Source organism: Pleurodeles waltl, chromosome 4_2 (genome assembly GCF_031143425.1).
Source record: "Pleurodeles waltl isolate 20211129_DDA chromosome 4_2, aPleWal1.hap1.20221129, whole genome shotgun sequence".
In the NCBI taxonomy this organism is placed as follows: Eukaryota; Metazoa; Chordata; class Amphibia; order Caudata; family Salamandridae; genus Pleurodeles; species Pleurodeles waltl.
This window is the reverse complement of record NC_090443.1, coordinates 511,650,732-511,678,599: the sequence shown is the minus strand read 5'-3', so window position 1 is coordinate 511,678,599 and position 27,868 is coordinate 511,650,732. Positions and strand designations below refer to the sequence as shown.

The 27,868-nt window shown below is 45.7% G+C and overlaps 1 protein-coding gene across 2 annotated transcripts in view; it reads right to left on the bottom strand.

The window, feature by feature from the left end:
- Window positions 1–27,868, bottom strand: part of TPR (translocated promoter region, nuclear basket protein) — a 920,136-nt gene that overhangs the window by 40,587 nt on the left and 851,681 nt on the right. Inside the window, exons 44-46 of one of the 2 annotated variants that reach the window (XM_069232002.1) lie at window positions 22,017–22,085; window positions 13,274–13,371; window positions 2,788–2,894 (exon numbers count right to left, since the gene is read on the bottom strand). In XM_069232002.1, the coding sequence (XP_069088103.1) occupies window positions 2,788–2,894; window positions 13,274–13,371; window positions 22,017–22,085 (274 nt within the window). The remainder of the gene's footprint in view (window positions 1–2,787; window positions 2,895–13,273; window positions 13,372–22,016; window positions 22,086–27,868) is intronic. The other variant, XM_069232003.1, reaches the window with a different exon arrangement.

Genomic DNA, 27,868 nt, shown 5'->3' with positions numbered 1-27,868 from the left:
AGCTCATCCAGAGGGTCCCTGGGTTCTGCCATCTTGATTCCAAGGTTAGCAGGGAACTCTGGGAGCATCAGAGTGGCCTGGCAGGTGATGTCAGATCCCCCTCCTGATAGGTGCTTACCTGGTTAGGTGGCCAATCCCCCTTACAGGGCTATTTAGGGTCTTCATCTGAGGTGGGTCCTCCGATTCGGCTTGCAAGATTCCAGCAGGACTCCTCTGCAACCTTTACTTCGACTTCTAGCCTCCGGAACTGTGACTGGAACCTCCAGGACCCGACAAGCTGCTCCCAAGAAGAAAGGACTCTTCAGCAACATTGTTTCCAGGGCTCCTGCCAGCTTTGCAACAATTTCCTCACCAAGCATCCTCCGAAGACTGCAACTCTTCAGCCTGCACAAGAAGAAGGCATCTTCCTTGGAGTGAAGGAGTCACTCCCCTGCAACTGCAGGCACCTACAATAAGTGATGACCGGCTGCGTGTATCCTCTCTCCTGCTGAGCTGCGTGGATCTTGCATCACAGGTGGTGGTCCGGAGTAGTTCTCTTGGTCCTCTCTGCCAGCTGTCCATCTTTGGTGTAGGTAAGCCTTTGCCTTCCCATGCAGGACAGTACCCCTGTGCACTGCGTCTCTTGTAGCTGCCAAGGCTTGTTTGCATCTCCTCCAAGGGATCTTCAGGCGTTGTGCAGCTCCAACCCCCAGCACTCCTTCCTGCAATTCCCAGCCTCCTGTGTGGGATCCTCTTCTGTAATGCTGCTTAGGCTCCTTCTAGCACCTTCTGTGTCTTCGTCCTGTGGGGCTCTGTGGGTACTGCCTCTGATCCAGTGAACTCTCTGCGTCGCTGAGGCTCCCCTGTGATTTCCCCCCTCCTGGGTTGAGTCCGCCTGGGCCTTGCTGGTCCCTGGCAGTACCTCCTCTTCTCCAACTGCGAGACTGCCTTTGCCAAGACTTATTGGTGGAATTCCTGCACCAACACCCGTCTGCAATCTTCCTTCCAGCGTGGGATTCCATCTGCATCCATCAGAAACTCTTCTGCAGCTTCTGGGCTGCAGTGCGGACCTGTTCTTCACTGTCAACCAACTCTTGCTTCTTCAATGTGATGGGTAGGGGCTCCTGCCCCCACTCGACTCTGTTTTGCCTTCTGGACCTGGTCCCCTCTCTCCACAGGTCTTCTTTCTTCAGGAATCCACCACTAGTTTTCTTGCAGCCTTCTCTGGACGTCATCTTCTTTTCATCCTCTTGGGTAGATTGGGGAAAATCCAGTGTTTTACTCTTGCATTCCTTGTCGCTGGTGGGTACTGTGTTACTTACCTTTGTGGTTTTCTAATACCCCCAGATCCCCTCTCCACATCTTACTTACCTACATGGGGGTAACCTTGTTCACATTCCACTTTTTGTATATGGTTTGTGCTCCCCCTTGTGTCACTATTGGTTATTACTGTTTGCACTATTTTCTAACCTTTTCTATGCCTATTTCTGATTGCTAGTGTATATATTTAGTGTATTACTTTACGACTTTAAATGTGGGTCACTTGTCTACTATTCAGTGGCGATCTGTGCCAATAATAAAGTACCTTTATTTTTGTACAACTGAGTGTTTTCATTCATGTGCGTAAGTGCTGTGTGACTACAATGGTATTACATGAGTTTTGCATGCCTCCTAGATAAGCCTTGCCTGCTCATCCACAGTTATCTCTAAAGAGCTTGGCTTCTAGACACTGCCTACACTTCACTAAGGATACAGCGTCCTACAATTGTTGATTGCCATTATTTGCGATGCCACATGTTGCCTGCTATGTTGTACAGGGTATCTCCTGGACTTCAGGTGAGTTTGGGGCAAGGTCCAAGGCCACATCAACAGGTCACCTTGGCGGGCTCTGGTGCATCCAGGTGAAGAGGTGTGTCCGCAGTCAGAGACTAGGCACTACAGATGGTCAATTCAGAAGCCATGTTTATCTAGTTTCTCTTTCATATGGTCTAATTTACTTATAATTTAGTCTATTTTGAGTCTACTGGGCTTCAGCTGCAATTCTCAGCAGAACGCCCATGTGGAACACCGGCAACCAACAGCAGCTGCTTGCACTTTATCTGAGGGCCAGCCATAACCAAGTCCAGTAACCTCACCGCTTCCAGTATGGAAGCCACCTGGTCCCCAGCCCGTGCATGCTAAGCAGTCAAGTGTGAGCCCACTCACACTCAGATCTGACCCAGTCTGCTTCCACAGTCACTCCCGCCCAGCGCCCCTCTCGCCTACACTTCTACAGACCCTCCTGAGCAGACTCACCCTAAGGGAGAGTGTCTAATCGTCCCTGGAGGTCTTAGCATGCCCTCAGGCCATCACCTCACTATGCCTCTCAGCAGCTCCAAGTGCCCCCAAAGGGCAGTTCAGTAAGTTTTCTGTTCGGTGCTCAGCCAATTCTCAAGCTTGCTTTGCCAAGGCGCAACTTTGCCCCAGCAGACTGCTTCTCTTCTCCCTCTGTTGGTCACACCGGAGGCAGATTTTCAGTGATCAGGTGCAGTCTTTAGTGAGGCCACCTTCTTCATCCTTTTGTCACAAATTTTAAAAGGGGCTGGGTACTGGATTTAAGGATTTATGTCAGACTGCAGACCCAGCCAACAAAGCCTCAGTAAAATGTGACCAACTTCAAGCCTGGCTGTGGTATCCCCTCAGTAAAGTACTTTAATTAACTAATTCTATTATCTTTTATTTAATTAGAAGCATCCATAACTCACATAAATCTGTCAACTTCAATAAACATGCAATGTCAATCGAATTCACCAAGTAACCGGTATTTACCTCCTTGCGATGCAAGCTGACCAAGATCGGAGTGGCTGGAGCTACTATGTGGCATATCTTCAGGTGGTCCAAACCGGAACCTAGGAACTCCAGCAACCTGCGGGGAACTACAATTCAATTTGCAAATTAGCAGCTTAGCTTGCATACATTCCTGTTACAGCAAAAGCACATTTTAAGCTAGGATTTGTAAACTTAATCATGCAAGAGTTCATGTTATAGTTTTACGGAGAAAGTACTTTGCATTGTAATCATGTTTTTCTGAATGAACATGCACACTGGTTTAGACAATACATTTACAGTGCAGCATGTAACGTGGGAACACAAGGGAGTTCATAAGGACATTTGAGTGATGTAGAGATGCAGTGAGAAAGAATGGTCAGACAGATTTGAAGAAAAGTAAAAACTTTGAAAATATGAACTACCCTCAAAGAAACCTAGCTCGCTGTGTTTGAGCAGAGGAGAGGAAATCATAATTTCAGCAGGTATGAATGCCTTAAACAGTTGTGATAGGTCAAAAATTCAATGCTACAAACTGCTGTCCAAGGCATCGGGCTTCAAATGAGTGGCAGTACGGGATCTCAGTCTTGTCACTTCCCAGAGCAGGGTGTGTTTTTTTTAGTCTAGTAGGGGGCCAGTTTGAAATGTAAAACAGGCTACAGAAAGGAACAGTTAGTGAGAAATAACTCATTGGTATATTGGCTTTGAACAAAGTACAGGCTTTAAATCATGCATTTTCATAAGCAAGGTGCAGATGATATAGTTATCAAGAGCTTAGAACACAACAGAGAAACTCATAACTGAGAAAGACAGTCAATTTTGAAATACCAAATTCGGAGCTGGTGCTCCTAGAGGAAAGCAATTTTTGTTTAGAAGCAGAAAGAAATAAGGCTTTTTGGTAATACATAGTATTTTGACTCGAGTTAAGGTTACACGTGCAGGTGTTTCAATGTTTAAGTGTGTTGGCACTGAAACAAAAAAGCTTATATAAGTGTTGAAAACTTTAACCAGCCGGGCCTGTCAAAGATGACATATGCTAAGCGTGTCAAATGCAAGGAAGCTGTTGAAACACGTACCCTGTGTAGGAAGCTGGCCTGCTGCGTGGTGGACACCTATGGTGTTGGCACCTTATACCAGGTCCAGGCAACCCCTAATAGTGAATTAAGACAGTGTCTAGGAAGCCAGGGCTCTCTAGAGGTAGCTGTGGATGAGCAGCCAAAACATATCTAGGAGACATGCAAAGCTTATGCAATAGTCGCACAGTAACTTATCACACATGAAAGGAACCCTACAGTGTTACAAAAATAAAGGTACTTTATTACAGTAACACTAGATTACTTATAGGAAGCCCCCCCCCCCCCCCCCCAACAACTGGAGATGTATATATATATGTATATATATATATATATATACACACACACACACACACACACACACAAACGCAAAATAGCAATCAGACAATTAGCATAGAAACAACATGCATTGGGAAGAATCGTAGAAAATAGCTAGGGCCGTAAGGGAGGGCCAAACCATATTCTAAAATAGTAGAATGCAAAGTGGAGTCCCCCACTCAAAGGATTGGAGTAGTTAGAGGGGAGAACTCGGGATCCCTAGAAGTGAGTACCTTAGTGACCCCCCAGTGACCAGGAGAACAATAAGTACCTGGATTTCCCAAGGAGTAACCAGAGGACTTAGAAAATGGATTGTGCAAGAACAGGAACAGACCAAAGGTGGATTCTGGAAAAAGAGGACCTGTAAAATAAGTGGGCAGCGTCCAATTCACGATGGAGTGTCCAGTTGGGGCAGGAGCCACTACCCATCTTTCTGTGGATGAAGGGGGAAGAAGCCGACCAGCAGTGGAGTCTAGGAGCTGAAAAGGAGTCCTTGGAGCAGTGCATATGTTGTCTCCCGGAGGTGGTCAGGTCACAGATGGTGAGTGGTTTAGGAGAACCACCAACAGGCCCTGGCAAATGCAAGAGGAGGCAAAAGAGTTGTAAGGCTGAAGAGAACCAGCAAGGCCCATGGGACTACTGTTGGAGGGGAGTCTGGACTGACCCTCAGCAGTGGGGAGTGTCAGCAGAAGCAGTCGCAGCTCCCACAGGCAACCCACTGGCAGCAGATACAGTAAGTTGCAGTGAAGCCCAATCAGCACACAAGGAGAGGAGACCCACGTCGCTGGAGCAGCAGAGGAGAGACTGTCCTTGCAAGGAAGAGATGCTGGGGGCCAGGGCTAATCAGAGCCTAAAGATCCCTTTGAGCAGGAGACAACAAGCTTTGGTCGCTGCAAGAGTGTGCGCAGGGGTACTGTCCTGCAAGGAGGGGCAAGGGCTCACTGTCTCCCAAGTTGGACAGTAGGCAGAGAGGACCAGTCCAGACCACGACCTGTGATGCAGGATCCACACAGTTCCAGAGGAGAGCAGATCAACGCAGCCCCAGCGGAATGCAGATCCACGCTACCGGTCATCGTTGCTGTAGGTGCCTGTAGATGCAGGGGAGTGACTCCTTCACTCTAAAGGGAGATTCCTTCTTGCTTCCTAGTGCAGCTGAAGTCTTGCCACACCCAGAGGATACACAGCTTGGGAACTGTTGCAATTGCTAGATAGAGCCGGAGAAACAATGCTGCAAGGCGAGGTCGTCTTGGGAGTTGCAGTCTTGTCAGTTCCTGAAGTGTCCAGTTGCATTTCTAGGGGCCAGGAGCAGAAGAAAACGATGCAGAGGAGTCCTGTTGGAGTCTTGCATGTCGAATCTGGGACATCACCCACAAGGGAGTCCCTAAAGTGCTCTGAAAGGGTGTTTGGTCACCTTGCACAGTGACCACCTATCAGGAGGCGGCTCTAAAGTCACCTGCCTGACCTGGCCACGGAGATGCTCCCAGGGTCCTCTGCCTATCTTTGTTTCAAGAATCGAATGGCCATCTGGAGGAGCTCTAGGCATCACCCCTGGGGTGGTGATGGACAGGGGAATGGTCATTCACTTTTTCTTTGACCAGTTTCATGCCAGAGCAGAGACAAGGGGTCTCTGAGCTGGTGCAAACCGGTTTATGGAAGGAGGGCATCAAAATTGCACTTCAAAGCAAGCCAGTGCCTTGGGGAGGCTACCCCTCCCAACCCATGTAACACCTATTTCCAAAGGGAAAGGGTGTTGCCTCCCTCTAGCAGGAAATCCTTTGTTTTGCCTTCCCGTGCCTGAGCTGGTCAAGCAGCAGGTGGGCAGAAACCTGTCTGATGGGCTGCCGCAGTGCAGGATGCCTGGAAAACCCTAGAAGACAGGTAGGACCAATACGGGGGGTCCTCTAAGGAGCTCCTGAGTGCATGGAATCATGCAACCACTACTAACAATAGTATTAGGGTATGATTCCAACATGTTTGATACCATACATGCCCAGGTTCTGAGTTACCATTATACAGCTGGACTGCGTCTAGTACAGGGGTAAAAAGGCTTCCCTGCACTTACAAAGTCTGGTGCAATGGAACTGGCGTTTGTAGGTGGCATTATACATGCGGCAGCCCACAGGTGACCCCTGGGGTCCCAATGCCCTGGGTACCCAAGTACCATATACTAGCGACTTATAAGGGGACACCAGTATGTCAACAGAAAGGACCAAGGTAACCAACGATGGAGGGAGAAAGCACAATCACTGGGGTCCTGGTTAGCAGGACCCCATCGAAGACAGTCTATGCACACTGATAGGCAAAAAGGGGGGGTAACCATGCCAAAAGAGGGTACTTTGCTACACCCTGCCTCTTTCCTCCTGCAAAAAGCAATAAAAAGGAACCAACCTACTACCACACCATCCTATAAACAACTGTCAGACAAACTATTTGATGGACTATGATAAGTTTTTGAACAAATGGAAAGGCAGGATATTTCAGTCAACAGTACGTGGAACTACCAAGAGTTTAGAAACAAAGGCCAGGTAATGACGACTGCTGGAGGCACTAATGCCCTAAGAACAAAGCGATTTTGAGATTGCAAACCCAGTGAATCACAACACTGGGTTTAAAATCACAACATGTTTTTTTCTATTTACTAAACCCGTTTTGTGAGCTGGAAAGCCTCTGACTCTCAGAATGGGTTTTACAATCCATTCTCAATCTTAATAAGGAATGGGAATGAAAGGGGCATCCACTAGTGAGATTTGCAATGGTTTGTATAAATGGCCTGTGACCATAATTGCGGCTCCGAGCAATTTATCACATAGGGAAAACTCTATGGAGGTGGTAACAGTTTTTACATTTTTTTTTTATTAGCAATCACTCCCACTTTGCACCCCGATTTTGACTACTAGGCACTAGTGTAATGGCTCCAAAATGCCCTGAGCGCTGCTAATCAGGACTCTGTGCATAACCTCTGATCCTTAATAAGGATATATGGCTGTTTGGCTTATGCACAATAGGCCTAGGCTTGCTTAATTTTAAGCCCTTACTATATAGGCTTAGAGGTACCCAGGGCCTGTAAGTTAATGTCCCCTCAGGGACTGCAGCACTATTTGTGGCACCCTGGTAAAACATGGCTCCCAGTCTGCCACTGCAAATCGGCAGGGCAGTTTTAAACTTTGAATTTGTCATTTTAAGCAATAGCAAACAAGAAACTACTTTTGTAATGTGTTTAAAACCCCCTTTAGCAGGCCTATCGAGTAGCAATGCAGGGTGCAGAACAGTAGTAAAGTCCAACATTTGTTTAACATGTTCTAGCAGTAAAAATTCACAATTGTTTTACTGCAAGGCAAGCTTTAAAGGGGAGGTCACCTTTAAAGGGCAAGCAGCAAGTACACACGGGAGAGGGCTATCAGTGTGTAGGTAGACAGGCTGGCAGCGAAGATGGAGGGTGAAAAACAGTTGTCAAACTGTTTTTTTTTTTTTACCAAGAACGAGTAGCCCAGTGGTAGCCATACCCCTAGGGTGGGCTACCAAGCTCTCGAGACTGAGAATGGGTTTTGCCATCTTGAGAGTGGGCAGAATACAGCACTTCAAGAAAGCTAGATTCCTCACCTCAGTTGTCATCAGATGGCAGACATCCTTATAGCACATTGGCTAGTAACTGCGACCTCCCCAAAGGGCACCTTCTGGGCATAAAAGACCACCCCTGGCACGGAACTCAGAACTCTGACTGGAGAAGTGGATCGAAATAGGACTGCCCTATCAAGGACCCAGCAAAGAGAGACTACACAGACGTTGGATTGCACCTGGGGCTTGAAAAGGACTGTGTCGGTTGAGTCTTGCTGTTTGATAAGTCGACTCTTGAGCCCAGCCAGAAGCAAGAGACTCCAAAGGTCAGCTGGCTGACCCACTGATACCAGCATAGGGCCTCAAAATCAGAAGAAACCTGCATGGCTAGTTTGTACCCAAAGTCTCCGGAACTGGGCTTCTTGCCCCACTGCAGCCTACAGGACCAAGACCTGATGCTTTAAAAACTGCGAGACACAGGAGAGTTAGAGTGCACCTAAGTCACCCAGAAGGCCCCAGAGGAGAGCAGAAAGGAAGAAAACTGTTGAAACCACTGTAATGGGCGACTGAACGTCTGACATGTTTGAGAGTACTTGAGGGCCATAGGCCCCTGTGGCCAAGATTGCCTCACCAAGCCTGTGGACTGAGGAGTAGCTTCTGAAGACCCCATCATACCCACATCCTCAGCATCCTTGAGCATCTTCAGCATCATGTATCATTGCATCAGGACCACTACAGTAGAAGTCAAAGGCAAGGGACTACCGACCAATGAACTGAACTGAAGAACAATTTACTTACCTTTGGTAACAATTTCTCTGGTAGAGACATACTCTAGTTGCAGATTCCTTACCTTAGAATTTCCCCCAGGCATCGGACTGGATTAGGAGATTTTTCTTCAAGCAGTACTCTTGCACGCCGTCAGGTGGCATCGGTTGACTTTCCGTATGCCATTGGCACTGTGTTCGCCGTGATAATGTAACAGTCATATATAGGCGCCACACTGTCGTGCCAACATCAGCTTCTTTTCACGACTTTTCATGCCAGAAGCGCTGAGCCATGAACAACACTGAAATCGGTGCTCCAGAACTAGGGCCCTGAAAGGGAGTCCCTGTTCCTAGAAATCTGTTTGCAGAGCAGGGAGGATGGGTTTATCAGTAGGGAATTTGTAACTAGAATGTCTATCAGATAATTTGTTATCAAAGGTAAGTAACTTGTTCGTCAGATAGAGACTTGTAGTGCCAGATTCCTACCTTAGAATAGATACCCAAGCAATACCATCCCGAAGGTGGGTCTGTGAACCAAACTAGGAAGCCCTGCAGGACCGAACAACCAAAATAGCTGTCCCTGCAGACCTGACTGTCCAGGCAGTATTGTTTGCTGAATGTGTGCAGGAAGACCCACGTTGCTGCCTGACAGATGTCAATGACTGGAACTCTGCATGCACAGTAGCTGCAGCTTTTTGCTCTGGTGGAGTGAGCACGCAAACCCTAAAAGGGGGGTTGCTTTTTATGCTAAGCATAGGACAGTTTGATGCAGAGAACAACCAATCTAGATCGGGTTCTCTTCTGCACCGCCAGTCCTTTCTTCGCACCCACATAACCCAGAAAGAGTTGTTCACATACCCGGAATTCTTTGGTATGGCTGAGGTAGAATGCCAATGCTCTTTTTGGATCAAGGCGGTGGAGTCTCTCCTCCTCACAAGAAGGATGTGTGGGCCGATCTAAAGTAGTCAAGGTGATGGATTGGCCTACATGAAAGGGTGTGACCACTTTAGGGAGGAAAGAGGCCCAAGTACGAAGTATCACTTTATCAGGATGAACGGAGATGAAGGGTGGCTTCGAAGATAAGGCTTGCAGCTCTCTCTCTGTGCAGAGGTGATGGCCACAAGGAATGCTGTTTTATTGTGAGGAGCACAAAAGGACAATTATGAAGAGGCTCCAAGGGAGCACACATGAGGAAAGTGGGCATTATGAACAGGGTAGGCGGGAACATGTGGGTAGGATCTTTAAGGAATCGCGCCACAATGGGAGAGTTAAACTAGGAGGGTTGATCAGGAAGTCTGAGGAAAGCAGAGATAGCAGACAGATAACCCTTAAGGGTGCCCAAAGAAAAGCCTTGCTTGGCAAAAGAGAATAAATAAGAGGTCATCGGACAGAGGTGCAGAAAGAGGATCAACGGTTTTGTTGGTACACCATGTCACAAATTTGTGCCAATGACAGGCGTATACCGTTTTGGTGGAGGGATGCCTGGCAGCCAATATAACATCACAGACTTCAGGTGGAATGTCAAAAGCTGTCAACTGCCTTCGCTTGATTTCCACGCAAAAAGATGGAGACTGGAAAGGTTCAGATGGAGAACCCTCCTCTGCTGCTGTGACAGAAGATCCTCCCGAAGAGGCAGTCTGAGTGGAGGATCAATGGCTATCCTCAGAAGCTCGAGATACCATACTCTAAGTGTCCAGTCCAGAGCCACATGAATTACTTGGGCTCGGTTGTTCTTGATCTTCTTGAGAACTCTGGGCAGAAGTGGTATTGGTGGAAAGGCGTACAGGAGGCCAGAGTTCCACTCAAGATAAAAAGCAGCGCAGAGCGGATGCCATCTTGGAAACTCCAACGCGCAAAACAGCCTACATTTTGCGTTCTCTGTGGAGGTGAACAGATCTAACCAAGGCTCTCCCCACTGCTGTAAGAGACTGTGCGCCACCTCTGGATGCAGACGGCATTCGTGATCGACCAGGCATTGATGGCCCATTTCATCTGCTCTGGCGTTCACAGAGCCCACCAGATGTTAAACCACCAGGGAAATGCCCTGACGTTTCAGCTATGTTCAGAGAGACAGGGCCCTTTGACAAAGGGCCCACGACCCACCCGGCCCTGCTTGTTGCAGGACCACATGGGGGTGGAGTTTTCTGTGAACATCTGCACCACTTTCCCTTGGAGAAAGGGAAGGAATGCTTTCAATACAAGCCTGATCACCCTGAGCCCCAAAAGGTTGTTGTAGAGCCCTGACTCCGCTGGAGACCCGAGTCCTCTGATCTCCGCCTCTCCCATGAGCAGCCTCATCCCAGGAGGTTCGCATCTGTCATCACTGTCTGACCTGGTTGGGGAAGGGAGAGGGAGCTGCCTCTGAATCAATCTCTGTTTGTTGACCACCACTGCATATCTTTCGCAGTCCCCCATCCCCTCCATACCTGGATCATGCTGGAGAGATTCCCCTGTTGCTGGGCCCACTGGAACCGCAGGTACCACTGCAGAGCCCACGTATACCATCTGGCATTTAAGTAAGAGGGCTCCCTCCTCCGTAGCCATGGTAGGGCGAGAAATTATGTCAGAGCCAGGGGAGGTGCCCAACCCACTGGCTTCACCCAATTCCTGAGCCCAGTCCATTTAAGGGTCTTCAAGATGCTATTCTAGACGGTACAGTGACCCCTCCATACTCTCGCCGTACCCGTAGGTATAAGGGTCAGGATCCAACCTGGAGAATGATGTCCCCGAAGTTGGAATCTGTGTCGAGCGATGTAATTATGTCTCAGGGTCGGAGTCGGGAATAAGTATGGGATTGACGTAGATTATAGGCCTAACCAACATCAGAAGCATTGACTTCTGCACCCATGCTAGGGAAAGTCGCAATGGCCAAAGCAGCATCGGTTCGGATCCAGTAACAGATTCTGGGGTGCACTCCTGAGCTGAGGCAGAACCCGCTGGCAAGGAACCCGAGGGGGGGCCCCCTTTGACGCTACTGGGCCCAGGGGTGTCACAGGAGGATGGGTCTGCCCAAATATGAGGCGCATGGCCTCATAAAACTCCCTAAGTTGGGAAGGGATGACTCCTGTGAACTCTGGGAGGCGCAGAGACGACCCAGGAGCAGGCTCAGAGGACAAAGGCCTACAAGGACGACGCTCCTCCCGCATCACATCGGCTGACCAACTGTATTAAGTCAAAGAGCGCTTGTTCTTCACGGACTGCTTCTTTTTCTGACCCAAATGTCCTGAGGGCTTGAGTGGGATGAGGACGAGTGGTGATGGTTCGGCAAATGGTCTCGTGATCTTTCGCTCGAGACCAGCAGCGACGTGGAGCCGAATGCCAGCTGCTATGGGTTTTAGGGTCTGCCCCTCAAAGCCTTCGGGTTCATGGCCCGGCATTCGGAGCTCAATTTTGAGTCATGGCCGCGCTCCAGATATCACAAGCACACAAGGTGCAGATCAGTCACCGACAGCATGAGTCACATGGCTTGAATCTGCTCTTGCGAGAAGACATCTTGATGCGCCAAGAAGTCAAAAACTTCAACAGAAAGGTTGAAAAGTCAGTCAAAAAGCGACTGAGGGCAGTTTTTCTCTGGATCTGCATGCAGGCTGGCGCAGAAAGAAAAGAACTGACGTCAGAGTGCCGCCTATATATGACCACAACATCATCATGGCGACCGCAACGCCAAAGATGGACGTGGAGTCAACTGACGCCACCTGATGGTGCATAAGGGTACTGCTCAAAGAAAAATCTCGGGATCCAGTCTGACACCTGGGGGAAATTCTAAGATCAGGAATCTGCAACTAGAGGTCTCTATCAGATGACTGCTTTTAGTGAGGAGGTAACTGTTTGTCGACATTGCTGGTCCTCCTGACAGGCCCCCTGCCAGAGTTGGTTACCTAAACTAATGCTAAGTAACTGCATTGATATTTATCCTTGCTTTTCTTGAAAACGTTTTTAAGAGTCAGTTTTGTTGGATTACTATTAGTGAAAATTGTGAATTACTGTACCTTGTAAAATGTCTACCTATGGAACACTCCAGTGGATCTTTTTCATTTTGGTGTCTACAAATTAATAAAAATTGAATATATTTTTATAAACTGGTATCAGATTTGAGTGTCTTGCTTCTTTCTTCAATTGTTTTAGTGCTGTCTAAATACTTTAGACTTCTTTTGTGTAAGCCTGACTGCTCAGAGTCGCAGATGCCCAAGGTTCAGCTACAGCGCAATGAATGAAACCTGACTGGTCCTGAAGGGATTGATACTGTACTACACATGGAGGACACACCATATAATACATTCCATTCCCTCACAGCAATCGATTCACAGAGGGGAATGTAACACTGTGCCCTTTGGTATTGCTATTGGGAGCCTTTCGCCATACTTTTCCTGATTGTTTCTCCAAATGGATTTTTTTTTAAATGACGCACCAGTTTCCATAAGGAACACTGACTGTTAAAAAAAAAAAAAAAAAAAAAAAAAAAAAGTATTTCTCAAGTGAAACACCACGAGTTGCAAATCACAACCTGTTTAATATTGTTAGGGAGGTGGGTCTGCAACTTGCCATTCTGAATTGTGACTTGGCCTTACATAGGTAGCTTTGCAAAATTAAAGACTAGTCATAAAAATGGTGGTATACAATTTACATGGAGTCTTTTAGTACATCTGGACCAAGCACCTGTATGCAACACCATCACAATCCTGACGAACATTTACATTTTTGTGAATTCATTACTACATTCTATAAATGCGAGACAGAGGAAATGTTGGCTTTCATGGGTCTTAAATTTGCACAACTTACTGAATAGCTTCTGCAAATCCATCTGTGCGATGCTGGACCACAAGAGTAGGAGTACTTGGGACAGTTCTGTCCTCTTCATCGAAGAAGTGCTGTTGCTGCTGAGACAAGACAAACACTTTCAACAGCCAGCATACATAAGAAATCATTCTACAAGCATTGGGCCGTTTGAATCAGTCCCTGATGTTCATTAAAATAAAAAAATAAAAAAAACCTTTGAGAACAGTCTTTCCTGAAACCTGCTCAATTAAATAATGTCCTAGTGTTACTTGCCCAACCTAACGTGTATGGTCAAAAGGGTGGAAATGAAAGCTATTACCCACTACTTAAGTCAATCTCTTGTGCCACTCAAGCTTTTTATGGAATAATCAAGCATCATACAAACTGTTTTTTTTTAAGAAGTTGATAAACATCCCATTAAAATAGTTTCAAACAAGTCAAAAGAAAGTTATTAAAGCTGCACGAGGAGAGAAGAAAATTGATTTCTCAAGCCTTTGTGTGGTGGTGGAGCACTAGAAAAAAATCTACAACTAGCACAATGTCTAAGCCTTAGTCTATAATCTTACAACTATATGTGGCATAGTGGCTAGAGCTGCTGACCTTGGAACCTGGGGAACGAGGTTGGAGTCCCAGCTTCGGCTAAATGTTTTGAGGCTGAAAAGGAAAAAATGTGTACTACAGTCTGGTCTAATGCCCTTGGACTAGGTTTGCATCGTAGTGACCAAAAGAAAACCCAAATGTATAAAAACCTAAAGGAGTTTTATTGGTCTGAGCAATGTTACAAAAAGAACAAAGAAACATAAAAGACATACAACCTGTCCAGACTGGCATTAAAGGGCAGTAGAGGACAAATTAACTTCACATACAACATTCCACTTTATTCTAAAATATTGAAAAGAAAAGTCAAGACGGGAGCCTCGTGGTTAAATCTATTAAAGAGGCTCAAATTGACCTTCCAGCAAAGGGGCAGGAACAAAGCCCTTCACGAACTAGAAGCAATACAGGATAAACCAAACAGAAGCAGGAACAAAGGCTTAGTATGAGTTTTCACCTTTTCCCTAGTAGGAGTGAGAACAGGTGGGGAGGAAAGATGGGGCGAAAAGAGGATTCACCTGGAAACTAATCAGAGAAGGTGAGAGTTGGGGGTGAGAAAGGGGAAAGAGAGGGAGGCAGTGAGGATGAGGAGATTGAGTAGGGTGTGTGGGAAAGAATCTGAAGAGTGAAACAGGTTGCCTGTAGGATCACTGCTTTAAAAGCAGCCTATTCATTCTCCCTCCCTTGATCCTCCACTTTCAATAATGCTCTTTAGAGACTAGAGTGACATGCTACCCAAAGAGAAAATCAAAAGGAATGTTTGGGAACTTTTCCAAACAAACCACAAAGATGTTCAGTTTTGTGAACAAAGGAAAAGGGTCAAGGATGGAGAGCTAAACTTAATACCATGTCCTGCCTCCAAATTTATGGACCACAAGAAAGAGCAACAATGCAAGACACCAGATAGACTGTCCATTGACTCTCTAGCTGCAAAACCTCATATATCCACCACTGTTAAATAATGGAGGATTTACAACCAAATTACCAGTTTTCTCCTTACGCCCCTTGTTCCAGGAAAAGCATAGACGTTTTGCCATCTTGCCCCAATGCATCAACATTTACAAAATAACCACAATTTTGCCACCACAGGTTTTCAGAGCAGGCTGCTTCCCATACTGATTGCAGTCCTACTGATGTTTCCCTCAGCAGAATCTTCTGTTTTGCTGATACCACCAAAACGTAAGCAGGTGTAGGAAGGCTGGCCCAGTGTGTGGTGAACACCTATGGTGATGCACCTTATTCTGGGTCCAGACAACCCTTATTAGATAGTGTTACTATCTAGGTAGTCAGGGCTCTCTACTGGAGGCTGTGGTGAGCAGCCAAGACTTCTCTAGAAAGAGTGTGAAGCTCTTGAAATACCACAATAGTCACACAGTAACTTATCACACATTAAATGAACCTCACAGTGTTGCAAAGATAAAGGTACTTTATTACAGGAACACCCAACTAGATTACTTTAGGCAAACCCCCTTCTGGAGGTAAGTACACACAAAACATGCACAGGTAACTATTAGGAAATAGCACAAAATAGAATGGGCCTTTTTTGGGTGTGGTGGGAAGGGAGGATGGGGGAAGGGATGGGGGGAGGCGCAAACCACCAGATACTAAAAAAGTGGAATGCGAGAATGGGTCCCCCACCAGAGGATATGGAGTGGTTAGCCAAGGGCTGGCAGAGTGGAACCCCAAAAAGTAAGTATCTAGAAGACCCCCAGCAACCAGGAAAGCAGAGTTATATTACCTGGACATCCATAGGGCTAACATGGGACTCATAAATGGAATATTGCAAGAACAGGACCAGGCCGGTGGAACCTAACGGTGGATTCTAGATGAAGACCTGCAAAAAAGGGGACACAGTCCAGTCCACACAAGTGTCCAGGTGGGGCAGGAGGCAATGCCCATCCTTCTGTGGATGAAGATCTGGGTCGACTGTGGTGGATGAAGTGTAGCTGCAGAGTCTAGGAGCTGCAGAGAAGTCCCTGAAGTCACCCGATGGTCACCAGATTGCTGATGGGTCAGGAAGACCACCAACAAGCACAAGCAAATGCAACTGGAGCTGTTGGAGATTTGCGGAGCTGATGAGGACCAGCAAGGTCCTGGGGATTCAACCCCTGGAGGGGAGTCCGGGCTGTCCCTCCGAAGACTGGAGAGCCAGGAGAAGCAGTTGGAACCCCCACGAGCAACCCATTGGCAGCAGACACAATAAGTCGCACTGAGGCCCAGTCAGCACACCTGAAGGAGTCAGACGACACTGGAGCAGCAGAGAGGAGACTGTCCTTGTACAGGTGGGAGTGCTGGGGGCCAGGGCTACTTGCAGCCTGAAGATTCCTTGGAGCAGTAGTCAACAAGCCTTGGTTGCTGCAACAGGTGCAGCGCACAGTGGTTCTGTCTTGGAGGAAGAGGCAAGGACTCACTGTCTCCCAAGTTGGAGAGAATGCAGAGAGAACCCAGGGGACCCCTCAGAACCACCACCTGTGTTGGAGAATCTTCGAAGGTCCAGAGGACAGCAGGGCCCAGCAGCTGGACATCATTGCCTTAAGTGCGTGCAGATGCAGGGGAGTGACTGCTTCACTCCAAGGGAGATTCCTTCTTGCTTTTATGGTGCAGCTGATGTCATTTGCCTAACATGACCAACAAGATGCTCCCAGGGGCCTCTGAACATCATCTTTCCAAGAATCAAGTGGCCATCTGGAGAAGCTCTGGGCACCACCCCTGGAGTGGTGATGGACGGGGTATGGCCACTCCCATTTCCTTTGAGCAGTTTGTCGCCAGAGCAGGGACGGGAGGTCCCTGGACTGGTGCAAACCAGACTATTCAAGGAGGGCACCAAATGTGCCCTTCAAAGCAGTCTGGTGGCGTGGGAGGCTACCTCTCCCTAGCCCACTAACACCTATTTTCAAGGGAAAGGGCGATGCCTCTCCTGTCCCATAGTTAATTCTTTGTTCTGCCTTCCCCTGCTTGAGCTGGTTTAGCAGCAGGAGAGCAAAAACCTGTCTAAGAGACTGCAGCAGTGTGGGCTGCTTGCAAACCCTGGAAGACTGGTAGAGGCAACACTGGGAGGGAGGGGGTGATCCTCTAAGGAGCCCCCAGAGTGCAGGGAATCATGCCACCAATACTGGTATTGGTACTGGGGGTATGATTCCGACGTGTTTGATACCAAACATACCTAGGTTTGGAGTTACCATTATGTAGTAGTGACCTGTGGCCAGTACAAGGGTAAAATGGCTTACCCGCACGTACAAATTCCAGTGCATTGGAACTGGAGTTTGTGGGGGCACCTCTTCTCGAGCAGGGGTGCCATCACACACAGGAACCTGCACCCTGCCCTTTGGGGTGAAAGGGCCTACCACAGGGGTGACTTACCGTCATGGGTGGCAAAATACACCCTGAAGCCCATGGGACACCCCTGGGGTCCCAATGCCCTAGGTACCCAAGTACCATATACTAGGGACTTATAGGTGGGGGCACCAGTATACCAACTATGGGGTGTATGTAGTACTAAGGTAGCCAAATTTGGAGAGAGAGCACAATCACTGGGGTCCTGGTCAGTAGGATCCCAGTGAACAGTCCTACATTTCCCTCATTCTGTTACAGAGAAATGGTTTACTCCTATCTTTAACAGTAAGTCTCTAAACTTTTCCAGGCTTAGAATGTTTGTGAGTAGTTACCAATTCATACATTTGTCAATGTGCACAAACTCTACGGCACCCCCACTGTGGAATGCACACTCCACAGCCATGAGAGCAGATGTAATCCAACCCAATGTTACATAATAGAGCTGTTATATTATGTGTGAGTAAATTGAGTTATAAGCTAAGTCATATTCCACTTTTGTAAATCAAGCCATTTAAAACAAAGTAAGTTGAACCTGTGCATGCAAATGACTGATTCGACAATGAGTGCTATGGGGCACATAAGCCCAACTTCCTGCTTCCCGGAAAACCATTTGACAAGTAAATCTCATGGTGCCCAATTAGGTGCTTGGAAAAAGGTTTGCATTCAAAATGTACCTGCAGGCCAGAATGTGGACATTGATCCAGCCAAGGGTGGCTACTGTCGTGGCACTGGATACTGCAATGGTGGTTTCTTTTGTTATTATACGTTGATGCATGGTCCTCTTTCTGGTTTTGACAGTTTGGTTGTGTGGCACAGCCTTAAATGAGAAATCACACAGACCTTTTCCAGCTGGCAAGCAGCTGTGTGTGAAATGAAATATTGAATACAATATTCTGAAACATGGTGAGGCATATTCCGCTATATAATTTTTTGCTTGTCTGTGCCATTACAGGCTGGGATAAACCATGTGAGAATGAATTTGGTCCAGCCATTCAATGGACTCTGTTGGAACAGCTGGGACAGGGTGTGGTGCAATTTTCAGCTACTCAGGCAAAACTGAACTATGCCAATGCTGCAGTCCCCTTTCAGGTTAAGATTAACTGGCAATTTCCCGTAACCACTAGGTGACTCCATAAGGCACCTTCCGTGCACCACAGGCCTTGGTTAGACCATACACCCTCTGAAGGGGAAATTGTGCATCCCCAAACGCAACAAATATAAAGCATACAGCATTAGTGTACTTCTGGTGCATAGTCGTATAACACAAAATGAGAATAAGCCCCTCTCAGGCAGTGACTCAGCTCTGGTCACGTGGCAGGAATATTTGTGTGTATTGAAGATGCCATGAAACTGCTGCTCTGCAACGGATCAATGTTGTGGTGATGCTGAGAAAGGATGTCCCATGCTTTAAACTGGTACTAATAAGGAGAAATCTTTGCTATGACAGTATTAAAGGGTTTTAAATGAAAAAATAATGTTGCCACTGAATGTGCAGCATTAAGCAGCATAATTTGTGCATTCTAGCCACATAATTCAGGCACCTCTGCCACATACTTTTGCCCCCATTCGCTGCATAATTCCAGTGGCCCTGATAATAGGTGATTTGAAGAGATGACACAGATGCACAGCATGAGGTAGGCAAATACACGTGTTGAAGCACTTACTATGTTGTAAATCAGTGCAGATGATAGGTGATCAGTCATGTATGTGGCACTGTCCCACCAGCAGGGTGATTTTAGCACCTCATTTCCTGGCTAGCTTCTCCTGTTTCCAGCTGACATACAAAATCTTGAGGAACCACATGGAATCACACAAAAACCATGATAAGATGACTCCAGGACAAGGAAAAGACCGAGATAGCCAAGAAAAAAAATCTGTCCATCGTTTGCCTTCTGCACGCTGCCATCTGAAGCGGTGGCACCCCTTCCGCTGAGTTCTGAAAGTTCTCACTAACAGATAGTGGTGGTCTGGGCTCAGTGACGGTGTGATATATCATTCAAAGGCTCATGTGGTATCGCACTGGATGATGAAACATTTAATCCTTGCTGCCACACAGATCTTTGTTGAGGACACATTAGGCCTGTGTGATGCCTTAGCCCATATTCAGGCTACCTTCATTTAAATACCGGGACCGCAAATATTTGTAATGAGAACAAAATGTGTGAAGCAATTGTGTAAAAAAAACACTTAATGTACACTATTTCAAATGTTTAGGGTCTTTTCACTGTGGCCCTATGGGAGCCATATTATAATAACCTACCAATGTTTTGCCAGTGACAAATCTGGAGTCGTAATATCGTCTTTCTTTGTTGTCTTATTCAAAAAAAGACTTAAGTCACAGCAGCACATTTGGGTTACATAAGTACAAACTGTGGCTGTTTGTGAAACAGTTCTCCTGTATAAAATAATGTCCTGCCCATGAAATCTTTACTGTTCGGAATGGACAGATGTATTTCTTGGGGTGTGTACCCATATAAACAAACATTTCTACAGACACCAGGAGGCATGGTGAAGCACTGAGAGGAACACCAGTAGAAGCAGGAGTGAGAAAAGCGCCACTTGATAGAGTCAGAAAGATATTTTCTTGATATTGGTTTTTCATGTGCGTAACCATGGCAATAAGAAAGAATGCATTGAGTTTACATCTAATGATGCATGGAAACTTAATGGAGTGGTTACATGAAGCCTGGGGTTGGGAGAGAGGAGAGCAGAGGGTGATGGGGAATAGCTCTGTGCCTGCGAAAACTGTAGGGGGTATTTGAGGTGGGGCCTCTTCAAACAGGAAGCAGTATATTTTGAGTGCTATTTTAGATAGCACTTCCAGAAGTGGCATCTCCAAGGTTGCAGTAGCTGTGAAGGGACTGTCAAAGCCATGACACCAGTGAATTCTGAGAGGAGGAAGTGATGGAGTTTGCTCCACTTTTGTGCCATATAATACGCTGTGCCTCTCACTGTGGCACCCTTGTGTTAGCTTCTTGGCGCTACAGGGTTAGGAAAATGGCTGCCTCTACTACCTGAACTCTATTTGAAAAGGCCCAATTTACATCCAAAGGCTAGATGTTTTTTGCTATCATGGTTGAGGCTGTGAATAGGGTGATGTGGCATCCCAGATTTGCTGGGACAGTCCCGGTTTTTCACTAGTTGTTCTGACAGATTTCCGTAACTTTGTCTTATGTCCTGGTTTTTAGAGGGGGTGGACTGAAAATCAGTGAAAGGAACTTTTAGGTGTTCCAAAGCTGAACTAGTTAGCAGCTGTTAAATCAGTAAACAATTTAATTAACAGGTATAATGCTAGTTTAAAAAAATTAATTTTATGTCTTTTCAGAGTGCCTCTTCTGTGCTCCTATGTTGAGGAGAGCTGTCATTCCGTGCCACTACATTGATGTAAAATTGTAGTCCTCCTATTTTTGCAAAAATGTCCTGGTTTTTGGTTCTCAAGATCTAGTCACCCTAGCCATGGAGTGCTTGGGTCTGGAATCACGACTCCTTATTCACCATTTTGGAGACAACACCTTTCGCCATCTTCTTGCCTAACACTAACCTATGTGCTTGGTTGGTGACCCTTTGGAGGTTTTCAAGGGTACGTGTATCACGTAGTGTTAAGCTCCACTCAAGTTAATTGGTTAGTGCACCCACTGCAGAGGTCTTGACAGAACAAGAATGTCACAGATTACAATCCTGACATCGCTTTTTCACCTCTTCATTTCCGCAAGGTTGATGCAAATTAATTATAACGATTTTCTTAAGAATGGCACCTGCTTTGAAGAGCTATGAAATGGCAGAACCTGTATAATCAAGCGCTATACAAAAAAACAAGTTATTGCCATACCACCCCAACATGCACCAGACAAAGAACGCTAGGGGAGAGGATGTGGCGTAAAGGCCAGAGCTGCTGACTTTGGAGCTGGGAACATGGCTAAAGTCTCGGCGCCGGCTCAACATCCTGTGATTCTGGGCAAAGCACTTAATCTCCCCTTGCTACCAAAAATGAATGTGTCTTGTGTAATGTAAACAGTGCTCATGTAAAGCGCTGTAGTACCTTTGTATCAGACTTGCGCTATATACAAATGCACAAAAAATAAAGTGCTCCAATACATTTGTGTCGAATTCGTGCTACATAAAACTGCAAATTAAAAAATAAAATAAAAAAAGACCCTACAGACATCACAAAAAAACAGTAAGATGCCCAAAAACAAGGAAGAGGAAGAAAACATACCGCCAGGAGCGTGAAGCAGCAAGGCAAAATAAAATAAAATAGTGTGACACTCTAAGGTACATGCCTGATCGTGCAATAATCCATAGAATGGGTCAGTCTCTAAGACATTAACAAAACAGGCTCAAAGTGGGACAAACAAAGCATTTACCAATGACATCAAGGGATTTTTGAAAGGCAGGCCCGGGAACAAATGAAAGTGATCGACAACATGTCGAGAAGAGCAGCACTTGGGAGCTGCCATGCTCAACCAAAAATGGTTAAAATAGAAGTGTTATGAGGAAAATACTGGCCGAATAAAAGATTGAAAAGGTTTTCAGATCCGGTTTGCACATTATGAGATACAATGTGATAACACTGAAGGGATCACAGTGGAGGCTGAAGGGCAGAGAAGGGGGGGTTAACTTTGAGAAAGAAAGGCTGTGGTGAAGACATCAGAATTATTACAGTTAAAGACAAAGATTAGGAAAATAAATGTCTTGTTATCTGCACATCCATAGCTCTCCCCTTATACTCTATTTGCATGTGCTTAATAAATATTGCAGGGTTTCGTGTTACATTTTATCAAGACAAAAAAACGTCGAATATTTGTATTTCTTGACTTACCATGCCGCCTACCCCGGGTGTTAGCTGAAGTCCACGTCCCACTGATTGCCTGCGGGTCATCTGGATTCTCTGCAGTAAAGGAAGGAAGTTCTATTTAGTAAGGAACAATCTGAACATTATGATATTATTAAGTTATAACAACTTTTGGTTCATATTTACAGCGCATGCATTCATCATAATGGCAACCTGAGCAGGGAATTTTTGACTCTCCCTACCTCCAGATAGTTGCTCTATCAGCTTTAAAGTAGATTGTGCTACGTGCTGATCGGGGAATGTAAATATTTTGGAGTCCTTTTAAAGTTTAAAAAAGGAGCAAAAAAGATTACACATATATTGGGCATGTTAAAATTTTATTAAACAGCAATTAATGTCACAGTCCAATCAGAAGCTACTCAAACGTAGTCCACAGAGTAAAAGCCTTATCAGATTTCAATGATGAATACAAATCTGCAGACATGTTGGTAACCACGTGAAAATGGTAGCACTGATAAGAGATCCCATAACATTTAGTTTGTAGAACGTAGAATAGCTCTGCACCTACACATTGTGACCAAAGGCTACAGCTGGCCAGTGATTTTCATTGTAGTTCTGGTTGGGCAGTCAGAACCGTATTACTGCAGTCTAAAACCTGGTGCTCAATACATCAACGCCTTTCAAGGATGGCCTTCTATAAAGGTATTCTCAACTCCCGATGAACATCTAGCCATGAAAGCAAGAAGGGGCAAAGTCCCAGCCAAGTAGTTAAACTGATACATTTTAGGATGGGCCTCTAACCTAAAAAAAAAATGCTAAAACTTGCTAAAAAAAAAAGAGCACGTCCACTTTGTGACCTTCATGGTGTAATAAAAGCAACCAGCCCATGTACGCATTCTCCTAATCACGTAACACCTACTGCCGTGTCAAGAAACGCACAGAAAAAAATTCTAAAGTGATTTTTGTAGACCTTGATAACATCCACAATGCATCTCGTCTGTGATAGGGCAGGTTTGAAGCACGAATCAAAAGTCAGTTCAACTCCTGGAGTTTGGAGGTTAGGCAGGTGGACGTCACAGGAAGCCTTCTTTTCCATCACTACATCGCCACACCTTTCAGTTTCGCTCCATAAATTCATCCCGTTCCTCCCCTGCTCCGCATCTGTGGAGACTTCCCTTGCTTCATTTTATCTGGTTACAAGTACAACCATATGCTTGTGTTGTATCTTTACCTCCCAGTGAACCCCCTTCCGCCGCTGCCTATTGACACAACCACGAGAAACGATTGCTTAAGTCAACAGTCGTGACTGACCAGGCTGTGATCCAAAAGCCCTTGCCAAATGTATCGCTTCCCATGACTGAATCTGTTAGTTGCAACAAATGACGAAGTCAGGTAGCGAACTAATTAGATCACACCAGGGGAGGGAAAACGGCCTTGAGTAGGGGATGGACTTCGGGTCAGGGTTTTATTACAATCGTTTCCATTTGATAAATCGGGATTAGCCTAAATGCAGGCTGAGGAACCAGACATTAACCTAAACACGGATAATGTCACATTAAGAACATAACCTAATTAGCACAATTTTGGTTCCAAAATCTATAACTTTTAAATTCCATTTATTACGCATGTTATGATAAATCAGCTTAAAAGAGTATTCATTTTCGCAAATACAGATGGCCAGCTCACTGATAGCACATAAAATAAATCATCCGTCAACCTCTAAGAGACTGAAAATAAGCATCTGAGTACAACACAATAGAATGAAGACTGGGAAAAAGCGGCAGACGCGTCTGTAGAGGCACATCATTTCTGAGGGAAACTCAGACATGAAGCGTCAGTCGGGACTAGGCACACTAACTCCTTGCAAGGCGGCGCTGATTAAACAAGGAGAAAAGCATACATACAAAATACTTTGAATTTTGTGGAAAATGGCGGTTTACTCACATTCAGAAAGGTTAAAATGTTAGGCATCTCAAAAAAATGCATCCATCCGCTGCCAGTCCACAGTGGGGGGCAGTACGAAAGAGTTAATTTACTGAAGGATTACCATGCTGAAGGTAAATGTTTGCACGAATGTATTATCTGACAACAGATCATGAATCACAAAAGGAGAATTTGTGTGCGTTTCTGTGCACAGCTGGACTGGAGAACCACAGATTGTATTGTAAGCGAGAGGCAAGTTGTTTGATGTGATGGCACTGAAAATTCGTTGAACATCCACAAAAATGCATGTATGCTTAAACATCGGCAATGCTTAGTCCCACATGCCTTGCCCTTTTAAACTTAACTACAGCTTGGCTTAATTGGTTAAATAGATGTGGCAAAGTACCTGAAATAAAAGTTACTTATTGTCGGTAACGCTCTTTAGTGGACACTAACCCCAGATTCCTCACCACGCACCAGAAAGGATCTAGAAACTATAGCATCAATGCTTCTGTGCGCAGCTAGGTGGCAGAATGAAGCTCTGCACTGCCCCAGAAGCGATGGAGTGAAGCTGCATAAATGCACCACCCTAGCGGCTGATGTCAGTTTCTTGCTCAACTCTTTATGTGCTCTCAGATGCAGAGAGCAACAATTGTTGGTACCAGTGTGCCGATTCCTAACTAGGGACCATTTCAAATGGTTAAAGAGGCAACTCCATAGAGGTGGGAGTACTGTGGTGAATCAGAGATGAAATAGAGTCCCCGCCAGGAACAGCATTACCGTAAGTAACTTGTTCGTCTTATGCCTACTTCTAATTTCAGATTCTTCATCTTAGAATAAATACTAAAGGAGGACGCCCCTAGGTGGAAGGTCTGCGGAGAAGATTCAGACCAAAAAGACCTATAGGACCAAACAGGCAAATTGTCCTTCCTGGTGGACCTGGTTGTCAAGGGTAGTGCTCAGTGAAACATGTAGACCAACACGCAAGCTGCAGCCTGGCGGATATCAGGGAAAGGAACACTGTGCGCCAACACAGTAGAAAGTGCCTTGACCCTGGTGGAATGGGCTCAAACTTTCTGGAGGCTTCTTTCAGCCAGTGTGCAGCAGATATTGATGCATCAGACTATCCACCTGGACTGTCTTTCGGCACAGCCTTCCCTTTCTTTGCAGTGGACAACTCTACAAAAACCTGACTGTCCACAGTGTGTTCCTCTGGACAATCAATGTGAGAGTTTAAAACCCTCTTGGGGTCTAGCCGATGTAGCTGCCTCTTCTTTCACAGGGTGGTGAGAGTGACAGTAAAGGATGTGGAAGTCATATCTTTAGGCAAGAATGTTGCTGTAGTTCTAGAAACCAGTTTGTCCAAAAGACCCCCCCCCCCCAAAACAAAAAGCCGCAGGGCAGCTGCAACGACAGTGCCTATAGGTCACTCGCACAATGGGTTGAAGTGATCACAATGAAGACAGTCTTCAGAGTCAGAAGATGCAACAAGCAGCTGGGCACTGGTTCGAAGGGTGTTCACATGAGAAATAAAGACCGAGTTAAAGGTCCCACGGTGGCATCAAAAACGGTTTGGGAGGGAACCCCTATCAAACCTTTGATAAACCTCATTACAACAGGTGATTTAAACAGACTGTTGACCTGGCAAACACAAAAATTCGAAAAAGGCTGACAAATGACCATAAATAGTGCCCGGTTAAGGGATTTGCTAGGCCAAAGAGAAAAAGAACAGGAAAATATTTGTCAGTTTGGCTTGAAAGGGTTGGTATTATGAATAACACACTAGGCCACAAATTTGCCCCAGAGCCTGACATAAAATGACTGGAAGGGTGTCTGGTAGCAAGGAGGCCATCCACTACTTTTAGCAGGAGTAAGTAACTGCTGCCACTCAGTCTTCCTTGGCTGAGGCGCAGATGGTGTAGGTTCAGGTGAAGAACCCTGTCATGCTGCTGAGGAGAGATCCTCTTGAAGGGGGAACCTGATTGGAGGGCAAAAGCTCATTCCTAGAAGTTGCGAGTACTACTCTCCTGGCTCAATCTGGAGTTACTAGTATGAATTGGGCCCTGCTGTGCCTGATCTTTTTAAGAACTTGGGACAACAGAGAGAGAGGAAGGAAAGTGTGAAGGAGTCTTGTGATTCCACTTCATCCAGAATGCATCTCTTAGTGAGTTTCTTCACAGAATCACAGCACAAAACATGTCATTCTGTGTTCCGAAGGTGGCAAAATGATCTAGCTAGTAACATTTCTGCTGTCAAAAGATGCCTGCACCTCCTTAGCATGTAGACTCCATTTGTGATCCCACCAGCCATGCACTTCCCTCCTGGACCCCAACTGCACCCTCCTTACTGGAGAACCACATGGTGGTGGTGTCTGATACCCTGAACCTGCCTCTGTTTGGTGTACACTATACGACAATGGGTAAATCCTGCATTCCTCAGAACCAGAGTATCACATGGTAGAACAATACAATCCGAAATCACAAATCCGAACCAAAGTTAATCAGACTGAACATGTAGGCCCTGACAAAGCAATAATTGAATGAATGCTACGTATTCACAGAAATTCCATCAACAAGAAAAAAAAATCAGGTGCTCCATAAGTGCAAATTGAAAAAAGTGGCCAGTATATGTGCGTCTCTCTCTCTACACATATACATATATATATATATATATATATATATATATTTTTTTATTTTAAATAATCAGTCACAAAACCTCTCAAATAAGCCTGCCCCTTGTATGTCAATTTGACTTACTCTGTAACAGGTGGGTTACTCATATGTTAATTGCTCAAAGAGGAAAACCTAACAGATGCAAGCGACAATTAGAATCGTCAATGTTTCGACCCTCCTAAGCATCTATGGGGACTTCATAAGGACTGGTTATGAAACAACCTGTGAGCAAAATGAAATCTTGGTCAGGTTGCTATCCAAAAAAAAAGTATCATCCACCTCAGCTCCTTCCTGAAAAGTGACCTGTCAAGCAGGGGCAGGGGCACAACGGGACAGAGAGATCTCCCAAAACATGTTTTTCCCATCATTCATTATTCCATAAGAAAGTTAGACATAGCTTCAGCCAAAAGGCTGAACAGATTTACAAAATATTTGGTGGAAAGCTGGATCTTAGTCCAGAAAGCATGCTTTTGTGATTTAGAATAAATGTTAAGTATTTTTTGAAAAACGAAGGCTTAAAAGTTATAGATCTTTCATGTCCAGAGTCTCTGTACAGCCAGCAGATCAAGATGAGATCACATTGGCTGCCACCACATCAACAACAATGTAGTGGCAGCCATCTTAGCACCTGGGCCTCTGCCCGAGTCATAGGGAAAAGGTTAAAAAAAAAAGTATTAAGGGACGAGAGGGGATGGTCTGATTTGTTAGACTATTAAAGAAAAAAAATAGGTGCTCCAGTTGGGCACTGGGAGACACTCAAAAACATGTGTGACAGGAGCAGCTACTTTGTTATCAACTGTTCCTTTGTAAGTGCTTTTTAAACAATTTTTCAGTTTTCTGGTGCTTTTAGAAGGGGTAGGGGCATCACCAAGCATTTTTTTTGTGTTGTGGGGTTTGCTGAGAGTGCAGTTGCCCCAAGGGGAAACAATGGTTCATTAAATCTGGGATCCCAGGGGAGCTTACCATATTCTTAAGCACTCCTGACTGCAGCTCTGCACTTTTCAGGTGGAGCACTGAGCACCCTTTTTAAAGGTTTGTGTCCACGCCCTCATCCAACACTATGCTGTGTATGATTGAACCACGGGCACATCTTGTGGGGCTGGCTGCCTGTGAGCTTGACGCAGGGCCTGAATGTGTGCACAGCATGGGGGTTGGCGTTTTATGTATATATATAAAAAAAACTTTTAGAAGCTCACCAGAAAAAAGGGTATTGTTATGTTATAGTTAGATATGGTAAACATTTTACTTTGCATTAAAAATACCTACAAATTCACTGGAAAAAAA